This window comes from Prunus avium, chromosome 1 (assembly GCF_965620075.1).
Source record: "Prunus avium chromosome 1, drPruAviu1.hap1.1, whole genome shotgun sequence".
Classification (NCBI taxonomy): Eukaryota; Viridiplantae; Streptophyta; class Magnoliopsida; order Rosales; family Rosaceae; genus Prunus; species Prunus avium.
This window is the reverse complement of record NC_142284.1, coordinates 8,309,406-8,321,555: the sequence shown is the minus strand read 5'-3', so window position 1 is coordinate 8,321,555 and position 12,150 is coordinate 8,309,406. Positions and strand designations below refer to the sequence as shown.

The following is a 12,150-nucleotide window of genomic DNA, read 5'->3' as shown; positions in this document are numbered from 1 at the left end:
GAAAATACTTCCATCTTTCCCCTATAAGTAGGAACTTCTACATTTTTGCCAAGTACAGTATGACATGTATGTAGAAGTTTTTATTTATTTATTTAAATTTTATGAATTAATTTTGTACACGTGTTCAATTGTGATTTACAAGAAGGAGACAAGTAGTATCTTTTCTCATTTTGGTTCATAATTTTGACAATTTTAATTAGGGATTTTTGTAGAAATGTCACCTGAACTTATACCTCAGTTTCAATTTGTCACCTTAAAGAAAAATTTAAGAGAAATGTCGCTTTAATTTTTCAAAATCCATGATTTGTCATCTGACTTTAACATCATCCAATTTTCCATCCATTTTTAAGGGTATTTTAGTATTTCCATTTTCAAGAGTATTTTAAAAATGGAAAATTCATTATAAAAAAAAATTGTATATCTTTTAAACAAGAAAGGGGTTGGATTTTGAGTGGGAAGCTTAAGTAGTTTTAAATCATGTATCTGAAAATTTTAGACATGCTCATGAACACTATAAAAAAATTTATACATGATTAGAGAGAGAGACAAAGACAGAGACAGAGATAGAGAGAAGAGGGGGGGAGGGGAGGGGTCTTGTGCGTTGTGTTTTGGGGGTGAGTGGGGTTGGGGTGGGGGAGAAAGGGGGAGAGAGATGTCTTTTTTTCTCTCTTTTTTTTTCCTTAAAAATAGAAAGACTAACATACCCTTAAAAATGGATGGAAAATTGGGTGTTAGTTAGATGACAAATCATGAATTTTGAAATATTAAGGTGACATTTCTCTTAAATTTTTCTTTAAGGTGACAAATTGACACTGATGTATAAGTTCACGTGACATTTCTACAAAAATCCCAAAAATAGTTGCTTTACTAGATTAACGGGTAAACAAATGATTTTGAAAAATGGAGATTGAAGCAACTTTTTTCTTTTATTCTTAAAACGGGTAAACAAATGATTTGGATGCAAATAATCATAAAGGAGTTGCTTAGCTATATTAACAGCAGATTTAACGTTTGGTTATTTATCTTTAAACAAAGGTTTGATTTTGGGACCAAATTTGCTAACAAACTGTTAATACCTTTTCAGATTCGATTGCAATCCTTAACTATGTACAAAGATACAAACGACAAATCGAAATACAGGAACTGCATTAGGAAATGATCAAAACTACAAGGACCAAAATTGTAATTTTTTCATGACCATCATAATTTCTGAAAAATATTACGAGTTAATTGAATTGTATTAAGAACTTCAAGTGAATCTTAAGAGTTAAGGTAATCCTAGAAGCTACATTAAAATGTTTCGTCTTCTTATTAAACAAAATGAATCGACGATGTAAACATCAAGAGTGGATTGAAAAGTAATTAAAGCTTTCTTCTTGCGCAACTGCAGAAAATTTAGTATAAATTAGCCTTGCTTTTTCCTTCTTGATGCTACCTCTGAAGCCCATGCTTTGCCCAAATCAGTCTGAAACTTCCCTGCAGAAAAGAAAAGAAAATGAGGCTCACCTTAAGTCCATCGCACAAGAAAAAACACATGCTTTAGTGTGAGATGATAAGAATCTCGTACTCCAAGGAATTCATTCTCCTTTGGAGGACGAATTTTTAATTAACACAAAAATGCACACGGCACTTCATCTCATGTAATGAACACAGAAATCTGTTCAAGAAATTTGAGGAAAATGAGAGTAGGGTAAAAGAATTTGCGTCCTGATGCAACTTAGCTACAAGAGCCAGATGTATATACCAGCAGTTGACTGAAAAAACTCTTCTAAATCCTTTCCTTGATCTGCATAAATCCAAAGGTAAGCTCAGTCCAAAGTAAATTGTCAGAATACGAAGAATATCTTAGCCAGACATAGAATTCTGTCATTAGTGTACATGATAGATGACATGACTTTTTCTTCGGTCGTTACAGATAAAATGACTACACCCCTTTCATCTGTGTATTTATAGTTAAACAACATAGTATCTTGACTTTGTTGTGAAGCGTGATTAAACAATTAGCAAAATAATTGATACAGTAATTCAGAAATGATAAAATGAGGGTAGCGATTTTGACACTCCTCTTTTACCCATCTACACTCCAAATTGAATATTTTACAATTTTTTTCTGCAGTCACATTTGTGGTGCATGAGGCTAAACATGGAATGTTAAAATCACTAGCCTAAAATGAATAGAGAAAATCCTCACCCTTTTCATATTCCAAGGCTTGAAGTATCATCTCGATCTGCATAGAAGGAAAAATTACAACAAACAATCCAATGAATACATCAAGCACTAAGAAGAAAATTTCACAACACAAGTAGGATGATGCTATGAGGATTGGAAAAAATTGAGGGGAAAATGGGGATCAAAATTTTCTTTTATATATTTATTTTTTATTTCATGTTCTAAAGTTTTTTTATTTTTCATTTTTTCTTTGTCCCACATATAAACCTAGTTGCCCGTGTGAGCAAATAATTAAGCCCACATGTTGAAAGAATGGTTAACAGATAACTAACAGTTGCAAGAACTGCAAACATTAGGGTCTATATTCATATTGCAATGTTTTGATAGTCAAGTAACAAAGTGAACTGACCCCTATATTTCAAGGGGGTAAATTATGTACTCTTTTCTCTAAATGAACTTCGAAATCATATTCTTAATTTTACTATTCAAAGACTGAAAATTTAAGACGTTGGTAATTTTCAAAATATTATCATTCATAATCCTTAATCCCAATACAGATAGTGCTGCATACATCTCTTCAAGACCACGTCAACAAGATCATTAGCTGGCCAACTACACTTAATTTTTTACCATAATATGACTAGACACTAGACACTAATTAAAAGTAGAATCAAAGTTCATTCATTTAGCAAGAGTAATAAAAAATTGCATACCTTGTCAAGGTCCTTAACAATTTTAGCTTCTGGCGAGGAATTCCCCTCATACTCCATCCACAATTCACCTATCTCTTTTGCTGAAATACGAAAAGCAAATAAAGCAACCAAAATGTGAGAAATAATTACCGATTTCAGGTATAAGAATAACAAATGCGCAATCCTGGGATGAACTAGTTTAAAACCTATTTTCCCTCCACCAAGTAATTTGCACATGTGGTCTAATGCCTCTTGCTCTCTTCGACTCTTCTCAGCCTTCGGAACCCCATCGGAGGGTGTTATGTCCCCAACAATGGCTATCCAATAAATTATAAGGAAGCAAAAAATTACAACCTTAATAGCAATGATAAATCAGATTTCAAAAAACACTTGTTGTTTGAAAAATCAAGTTTCTGGGTTTTTTTTTTTACAATCCAGATAGTCCCTCTAGCATATTGTGGATTTTTTTTATAAATAATTCACATGGACTCTTGTCTAAGTGTACTTCTGATACCATTCTGTTAGCATAACATGCTTACTACATACAATTTTTTGCTTACAATATTTCTACATTTTCATTTCCATTATCCAACTATCAAAGAAAAATGTACAGAGTTTACTTTTCGTTCACCTTCAGCAATATCATGAACAAGGGCGATTTTTATGCACCTGAAATTAAGTAAAACCAAATCTTAGAAAACACCCCGAGACCCATAAAAATAGAAATTGAAGTAATCGCAAAACTCAACTTGTCTCGATCGACACCGGGGATATCAGAAGCAATCAGAGCCATTAATCCCATTCGGTACATATGGTCAGCTATAGACTCTGGATCCTTTACATCTCTCTTCACCCATCCAGCTCGTTTCGTAGTCTAATTCCCAATAAGAACAAAAACACATTCAAAACCAAACAATCCAAAACCCATTCCCACAACCAAACACACAAAAAGAGCCATACACAAATTTGATTACCTTAAGGCGGTGACAGAGCGAGAGAAAATCAATGGCAGAGGAAGCGGGGGCAGACGAAGAAGAAGAGGTTGCTTCGCGGTCTGCATTGAATGACGATGACGACGAAGCCTCGGTGGCCATACGATGAACCCTGGAAGTGGAAGACGGTGACGAAATGGACTTGAATGAGAATCTTATCGGAGCGGAAGCGAGAGAGGGAGTTAGGAGGAGCGATTTACAGAACAGTCGGCTCATTGTGGTTTTTTTTTTTTTTTTTTTTTGTTGATTTTTTTTTTTTTTTTATGTTTTCCAGAATTTTGTGATCAATTTTTGTTCGGTCCCTTTGGCGATCCTAGAGATTCGGTATATCCTGGTGATGGTGATTAGAGTTTGGGAATTATCTCGGCCGTACACGTCAGGAAAAAAAAAGGAGGACATGTGGAAACATAATGTTGTTTTCTTAAGCGGATAAAGGGTAGTTATCCATGCACTAACATATGATAATGGATCGGTTTGTGGTCGGGTATGGTAATATTATTTCGTCCCGCTTCCATCTCGGATAAGATTTTTCGGGCAAATCCGTTCCGAATCTCAATCACATTCATGTTTACGTATCAGTAATGGAGAAAGTAAGGAATCAGAGAATTTAGGAATCGGGGAACTACTGAATCGGTATGGGAAGAATTATTCTCATTAAGCTGTTTACTAAACATATGGAATTAGCAAAGGAATGGGGTTGATTCCCATTGTTATTGTTTACTAATTTTCATGAATCAGAATTCAAATTAATTTGATTACTAAAATGTCCTGCACATTTTCACCACAGCACATATATAATTTTGAAATTGGCTAAAGAGACCAAACTAATCCGGTAGCAAACTAGTACGGCGGTGTAAACATGAGGAATCAATATGTTGAACAAGATGAACAGCAAGAGGCCAGTTCAATGATAATGTTAATAACACCTTTGTGAAGAGCCAATTTCAAACGAACAAATAAACTCCAATAAATATATATCTTTCACCTACGTAACTAGTAAACAATCAAATAATAATGACCTGCATAATCTTCATACTACCAAAAAAAAAGATATATAATCTCCACAAAAGTTTTTATCTATGACCGTACTATGTTTTGTGATGAATGTGAAGACAAAAGATAGAAGAAGATAGATAGATAGATAGATAGATAGAATGATTTACAAAGCACAAGGCGTTGTTGCTGCTTATGGGAGGTTGTGTCTACAACGATAACGTGAAAAAGAAGTTGGAGCGTCTTGGAACTTCTTAGCGTGAGTTTTTATTTTTTTTAGGGTTTGGGGTGTTTTGGAATTATGGTAAAGTAGTAAAGGTATTTTTGGAAGTTATTAAGAGAAAACAGAAATGAGAATCGTATCGACTACTCCCCCCTAGGTGATCTGATACCCAGTTTTGAGGGGATGTGATTACAGATTTTGAGGTGGGGCCCACTTATTTTTTCATTCCTGATTGCAAGTAAACGCAAGGTAAGTCAGGAATGGAAATCATTCCCTTTCCTCCCATACCCATTACTGATACGTAAACATGCCATTAATTGACCTATAAAATTCAATGCAATTACTCATAATCATCCCAATTTAATTGAACAAAACTAAGTAAATATTATAACCATATATAGTTATATTATTTGCATATTACTTAAAATTAAATATATCACTTATCAAGTCGGGTTCGGAGATGGTACTAACAGTACTATTTTGACCCGTACTCAACCAAGGATTTATAAAATTTGGGGTTCCCCAAACTCACTCCCGGATTTTCCCCGAAATATCACCATCATTAGGGTGGGAGATTTTTGTCATCCCTACATGCACTTCCCCTTTCCTAATATCGCTAGTATAAAAAAAGTGATTGATAGACCAATACACTAATTTGGAAAGTACGGGTGTCTCATTAAATGATATATCTTGGAAAAGTATGTTAGATTCTTATCAGTTTTGAAAGTAAAATTTTAAAACTTTTTTTCAGTGCTTAGAATATTTGATATAATGAAACATGTGATCTTTACGTACACGAAAAATAGTTATAATAGTAATCGTGATTAGAGTTAAGAAATCTGAGGATGAGAACTGTGATTTTGGGGGAGGGCAAATTGAATTACAAGGTTTGACAAATAGTTTTTTTTTTTCTTTTCCTTAAAGCTTGGTTTTGTTTTTGGGGATTAAAGAAAATAGAAACAAGCATACCATTGTTTTAGAGGACCCAACTCCAATGTTTGGAATGTTTGGATATGATTTAAATTAATTTGAGATTAGAAATGAAGTACTTGAAATCGAAGCAAGCTATGAATTGATAGACTGGCCTTATACAAATAACCCTCATATTTGTATTAACTTTTTAATTTTATTTTATTGTGATACTCCTAACATGTATTATTTACTACCAAGGAACCATGATTGGTAATTGGCACCAACTCTTAAAAGGGATTAAAAAAAACTCTCACCCCTTTAGTTTAGACTATCGCTTATACTAAAAAAAAAAATGAACAAAAACCGAGCAAGCACATGCACACACTTTGAGCAACCACACATGTTTGGACCCCAAAAAAGTACTTGAGAAAAATAGTAAAATTTTAATTAATCAGTAGGTTCAAGGTTTATGCATACAAACGACCAGATCATTTAGTGTAATGAAGAAGATTAATCAGCAGGAGCAGGTGAATCCACATCAACGGTTGAGACACACTCTTTCCGTATTTGCAAACTCTTAGGATATGCCTTGGAAGCATTTGCTTTAAGGCGCGGGTTTAGGAGCAGAAATTTCACCAATCCATTGTGACAATCATGTCCCATATGCACTAAGTGTTCTGCAACAATTTCTGGTGAGAGGCTTATCGCGGAACATACCGGCGAAGATCTCTTTAGCACACGGCGGCGTCATATGTTTGGTACATTCCCGCAAAAACTTGTAGTATCCTGGATATGGCTCTGGTGGTACAATAGGAAGGAAGTCTGTATCATCCACTCCATGTTCTGCAACAGGACTAATATATTCATCGTCATAAGCATATGAAAACTCAGGTGATATTATTAGTGCTATATTTGTTCAGACCAAACCCACCATGACAAAGACTTTTCCATATCCTGCCATGTTGGTTCAGTTCAAAATTGTGAGTTGAGGTATTTTGGATTGATAATATTGGAAGGTTTCAATATCTTATTTATAGTTTTAAATGCATCCTTGAATTTCATGTTCGTCCTGTTTTGAACACTGTGATGCCCCGTGTTTCTAGCAGGCTGTACTTTGGCTGCTATTGTTACTTGCTGGTGTAAGTGAATGGCACTTCATTCAAACAGGTTATTTGGTCGATCATATTGAATGTCGATATTTGCTTCGCTTAATTTGCGGCTGCTCTCAAATGTGAAGGAGCTCTAATGCTTCAATGATCAAATGTGTAGGAGCTCTAATGCTTCAATGATCAGTTTTGGAAGAGTTTCCAATCCATCATCTTGAGCTCCCACTGCGTACGACCAAAAACAGGGAAGTTATAAAAATAATTTTCTACTGAGAATAATCACAACAAATATGTAGTTTTCAATTTAACTTGCCTTTCAAAGGAAGAATACTGACGCAAAAAGGCTCCATATGAATGAAAAGAAGAACACTTCCTCATGTTCTTGATCAGCGGATACGATTGAAATGAGCAAAAGGCTCAGGGTTAGATTTGGGAGCTGGTTTAGCCACCTCAGGAACCCCAAACACATTCCAGAATCTGAGTGTCTCATCACCAGCTGCTGATGCCACTGTGCAACCATCCGGGCTCTGAACATTTGCAACATAAGCGAATTTAGTATTTTGTCTAAGAGGGAACATGATTTATGACATTTATAAGGTTAAGGTTGTTACCTGAGCCATATAAAGAACTCTAGAAGTATGGCCAGTGAGTTCTGCAATTTTAGCCATTGAGGGGTACTTCCATAGAGTAAGCTGATTTTGGGTAAATCCATGTGAACTAAGCAGCTCTCTTTCATTCTTGTTCCACAGCAAAGCACAAACATGAGAGCCCGTGTCAACCGAGTTCAGGCATGCACCTGTGTGGGTGTTCCAAAACTTTATGCACCGATCACCCCCACCTCCACCAGAAGCTAATAAGTTGCCCTGGAAAGGACACCAAGCAAGGGCTTTCACAGCAGCTGTATGGTCTTCAAGCCTGTGAAGCCACTGAGTCGGTGAATTTGAAGATGCCACTGATCTGTCCCATATATGGAGGAGGTTATCATTTCCTCCACTAGCTAATTGCTGGCCTGAGGCTGACCATTTAAGCCCACAAACCTCTTGTTCATGTCCTCTGTATGTCTCAACAATGTGTGATCTAACTCTTACATCATTATTAACGATACAGCCATCCATTCCTCCAGTTGTAAGAATGTGATTGTTCCATGCCATGGAGCCTACTCGTGATCTGTGGCAACCTCTCAAAGTTCTCAGCTAAAGAAAGAAACATCACAATAACCGAAAAATGTTAGCAAAATCGGGCAGCAGGTAATGTAAAACAGAAAGGAAGGAATATGAAAGGTACAAAGATAAAAGACAACAAAAACAAACCAACCTGCTTATTGGCAGTCGAATCCCACAACTGTACTTCAGAATTGTCCAGTCCAATTGCAATATGGCGTCCATCAGGCGCCCAATTCACACTGGTAACAGGTCCGACTTCATCCTCAAATGTGGCGACCTCCGAAGTAGAACCATTGGTAGCATCCCACAAATAAACTGTGTTCGCAAGAGCTATCGCGATAACATTGCAGCTTCCCCAATCCAACAAATTCAGGTAGTAATCATCCACAAGATCGGGAGCATCCAATGTCCTCTCTGAAGTCTGCATATATGATCAAATCATAAGTAGTCACTTACACAACAACTACTTTCAAAACAACCAATTACGTTCAAGCAAATATAATCCAGTCATGAGATCAAAATCAAATATACACTCACTTGAGGAATGTGCCTTCGGGGCTTTGCTGGTATGTCCTGTGGTAAAGAAGAGAACTCGCGTGGGAAGAGCTCTACAGGGGCCGGAGGTTTGTTCTTGAAAGCTAGGATTCGAGTCCGGTTCATGTTCATGGACTCTGCCAACTGCTTCCGATAGGCCTCTTTGGATGGGGAAGATACCATAGCTGGGTTTTTCTTAACTTTCCTACTTTCAGTCAGCATGAAGTGCGCGAAATCAAAATCCATCGCTGATCTGTTGGGGATGAACCTGTCCAGCTGATAGTCACATAACGCAAGCACATCAGAATATCAGTCTATTAAAGATTAAAACCCACATTTTTATCATATTTCTAACTGTTTTTCAAATTCAATTTAACTTTAATGTCAGATCCCAAAACAGATTAACAGAAAACCCTATACATACATGCACATTTCAGAAATAAAAAGTCCAATGAATAGAGAAAATCCAATTCAAAGTAAAATAGAACCCCTAAATCAATCAGCAATCAAACAGATTGAACCCTAATAAAGAAAAACTTCATATAAAGAACTTGGCATAGATCGAAAATCCAATTCAAAGAAAAACAGAACACCTGATTTCAGTGGTCATATAGATCGAACCCTAATAAAGATCAATTTGGTATTTTTTTTTTAAACTTACATCAGATCCCAAAATAGATGAACCCCAAACGCTAGGATAAAAAGATTCAGAACTGAAAAGTCCAATCAATAAAGAAAATCCAATTCAATCTATAATGGATTGGACACTAATAAAGATCAACGTGTAAGAAAAAAAAAAGCTTACATTTTGCCTAGAATTCCTTTCCTGAAGAAGTTGTTGTCGAAGAGGCCACCTAGACTCTGACTTCAACTTAGACGAAGAACTCATTGATCCTGCATCCATTATGTTTACTGCGCACAAAAGAATATATATATGACTACGCAAGAAAACAGTATGAAATATCAGAGAGATAAAAAATGAAAATTCCTGCGAAAAGAAATGTTAGATTCAAGAGAAAAGAAACCCAAAAAGAATGTTGTATATGACTATGAAAGAAAAGAAAATCGGAGGCCGCTTTATTAATTGCGTATTCAGAGAAGAGAGCGAGGGAGAGAGAGAGAGAGAGAGAGAGCGAGAGAGAGCGCGCGCGCAAGTGATTATTAAGAAGTTGAAATAATGAGATGAAGGGGATTATTTAGATGTTGTAATTTTGTGCGACGACAGAAAGACCACCCACATCCAGGGGTACTATAGTAAAAGCACATTTACCACATTGGTCAAATACAGCGGACCGTTGAGTTGGAAACCGTATCTAGTAATTCCTTTTTAGTGAAAAAATCCTTATAATGAATTGTATCTAACTTTTCAAATTTTCGCTAAATTGAATTTTATTGAAAAATTTGAGGGTTTTTGTTTTTGTTTTTTTTATGAGAAAGAAAAATTGGAGAGTTAAAATGGTAAGATTCATATTTTTATTTTTTTCAAAACAAACAAGAAAAAAAAATCCATTTTTCTGAACATGCCTGGAGAAAATTGGCGAGTTTGTTAATGCAATTTGTCATAATGGGAGAAGGAAAAGGAACAGGTGAGGTTGGTGAGCAATTTAAAGTTTTGTGTTTATTTGTAATTTTATATGAAAAGTATCAAGGCCTCCCCCAAGCAATATGCCTGAGAAGGGCTGTATCTAGAAAGAAGGATGCATACATATGTATTTTGTAGTGATTGGACAACCATGCCCTTATTTATTTATTTATTTATTAGAATTAGCGATAGATACATTGCATTGGGAAGGAGGAGGCACTTATCATGGGATTCGAACAGGTGACCAAGGGGGGAAGGGGGAGGGACCTCACCAGTAAGGTAAACCCCTCGATCGGCCTTATTTATTTTTTAGATTGCTTGAAGAGGCTTTTTCTGCTTTTCATATGGTGCCAAAGAAGTTTTGCTTCTTGCTTTTCATATAGTGCCAGAAACATAGATTACATTTTCACGTGAAAAGAAGTTGATGTTGCTTTTTTTTTTATCATGAGGTCTTCACATGCCTTCATGTTGCTGTTATGGCTTCATTATGGCTGCTTGTGCTTGTTGGGAGATTCATGCTTTCATCATGTTTTCTATGTTGTGTATCTCTTCTTCTCCCAAGTTGTTTCAATATACGTTGCCATTATCTTCTGCTTCTAACTGATCTACTATATTGTTGTATAATTCATCAAAAATTTGCTCTCGTATCTTGCTTATCTTGAACCCGCATGTTTCATCTGGTCTCTTGGATGTAGTATTAGAATCAATCTTTATAATGACTGATGAATGAGGTTTTCAAATGACCATGATTAAACAATTGTTGTTCTGCCAATGTTGCTCCTCTGTATTTTTTGTTATGGCTTGCTTAGTTGGTTCAGACTCTAGAGGACTAGCATGCTCAGCTAAAAATCCAACTTCCCAACCCATGTGATGATGTAAAACATACAAAGCCCATGCCTACTCAAACACTTAAAAAAACTAAAAGTAACTCACAAATCAAAGCTCAGTCCACTCAAACTTTTATAAAAATAAAAAATATAAAAAGAAATATAAGCAGCCAGCCCTTTTGGTCGTGCATAGGCATAGCTGACAATCAATGGCTTATCCACATAGGGGCAAGAGAGGTCAATTGACCCTTGCAAGCTTGGAATCCACCATTGGAGGCGAAGATGTTGACCCTTGCAAATTGTACACAAACTGCTTAATGAAATGCTCCAAAGTCCAGAGGGCTTTCCTAACGTCAAAACTACGACGTTGTACATATTACCTTATTTCCATTTTCATCATTTAAATAAATGTCTTTATCCTTTTACTTTCATTTATTTTTATATTATTCCATTTACTTAAGTTTACAGTGTAAATAAGGAACCCCATTTGGATTCAAATAAAAATACTAGAAAATCACCTTCCCACCAAATCAAAATATAAAATATTGGTTTTAGTACAAACTATGATTTAGGCTAAAAATGATGGCTCATTAAGTCAATATATACTTCATACTAAAATCCCATAAAATCAAGTTTTCTTATTTTATGTGTAAGGAATAAAAGTCGCCAAAAATTATCTTGAGAAAATGATTATTCCAAAGAACCATTCTTCGAATGGGCTGCACCACACACAAAGGTGTGTAAATAAACTCCATGGGGAGAGCTTTCCCTTCACCCATGCCCGGCTCAGAGAGGTGACTCCTTTGCCACCTTTTTTCTCACCAAAAAAAAAAGAACCATTCTTCATACTTAGCCAATATTTTTACATAAAACAATTTTTCATGTATGATATGAATGCATGAAGGGATTTAAGGTCAATCTAGATAAAAAGCCTTATATGTTCAATCCACAAAGGC

The 12,150-nt window shown here is 35.7% G+C and overlaps 2 protein-coding genes across 2 annotated transcripts; both read right to left on the bottom strand.

Annotated features, from left to right (window-relative positions):
- Positions 1-1,172: 1,172 nt before the first annotated feature.
- Positions 1,173-4,181, bottom strand: LOC110760825 (Metal-dependent phosphohydrolase). The gene is made up of 8 exons (XM_021963154.2): positions 3,837-4,181; positions 3,612-3,736; positions 3,494-3,531; positions 3,069-3,179; positions 2,884-2,963; positions 2,192-2,228; positions 1,745-1,786; positions 1,173-1,476 (listed from the first exon to the last, which is right to left on the bottom strand). Exons 1-8 carry the CDS (start codon positions 4,068-4,070, stop codon positions 1,406-1,408), a joined length of 738 nt encoding a protein of 245 aa, XP_021818846.2. The 5' UTR covers positions 4,071-4,181; the 3' UTR covers positions 1,173-1,405.
- Positions 4,182-6,405: 2,224 nt separating this feature from the next.
- Positions 6,406-9,930, bottom strand: LOC110760845 (cell division cycle 20.2, cofactor of APC complex-like). Its single transcript, XM_088247425.1, has 6 exons — positions 9,591-9,930; positions 8,789-9,061; positions 8,403-8,672; positions 7,700-8,281; positions 7,402-7,615; positions 6,406-7,313 (listed from the first exon to the last, which is right to left on the bottom strand). Exons 1-5 carry the CDS (start codon positions 9,687-9,689, stop codon positions 7,475-7,477), a joined length of 1,365 nt encoding a protein of 454 aa, XP_088103551.1. The 5' UTR covers positions 9,690-9,930; the 3' UTR covers positions 6,406-7,313; positions 7,402-7,474.
- Positions 9,931-12,150: the final 2,220 nt, after the last annotated feature.

Coding starts and splice junctions, on each gene's coding strand:
- LOC110760845 (XM_088247425.1), bottom strand. CDS start 9,689: ATGGATGCAGGATCAATGAGTTCTTCGTCTAAGTTGAAGTCAGAGTCT. Junction 9,062..9,590: donor AAAGGAATTCTAGGCAAAAT/GTAAGCTTTTTT, acceptor TGTGACTATCAG/CTGGACAGGTTCATCCCCAA. Junction 8,673..8,788: donor CCCGAAGGCACATTCCTCAA/GTGAGTGTATAT, acceptor TCATATATGCAG/ACTTCAGAGAGGACATTGGA.
- LOC110760825 (XM_021963154.2), bottom strand. CDS start 4,070: ATGAGCCGACTGTTCTGTAAATCGCTCCTCCTAACTCCCTCTCTCGCT. Junction 3,180..3,493: donor TGTTCATGATATTGCTGAAG/GTGAACGAAAAG, acceptor TTTATTGGATAG/CCATTGTTGGGGACATAACA. Junction 1,787..2,191: donor AGCCTTGGAATATGAAAAGG/GTGAGGATTTTC, acceptor GGATTTATGCAG/ATCAAGGAAAGGATTTAGAA.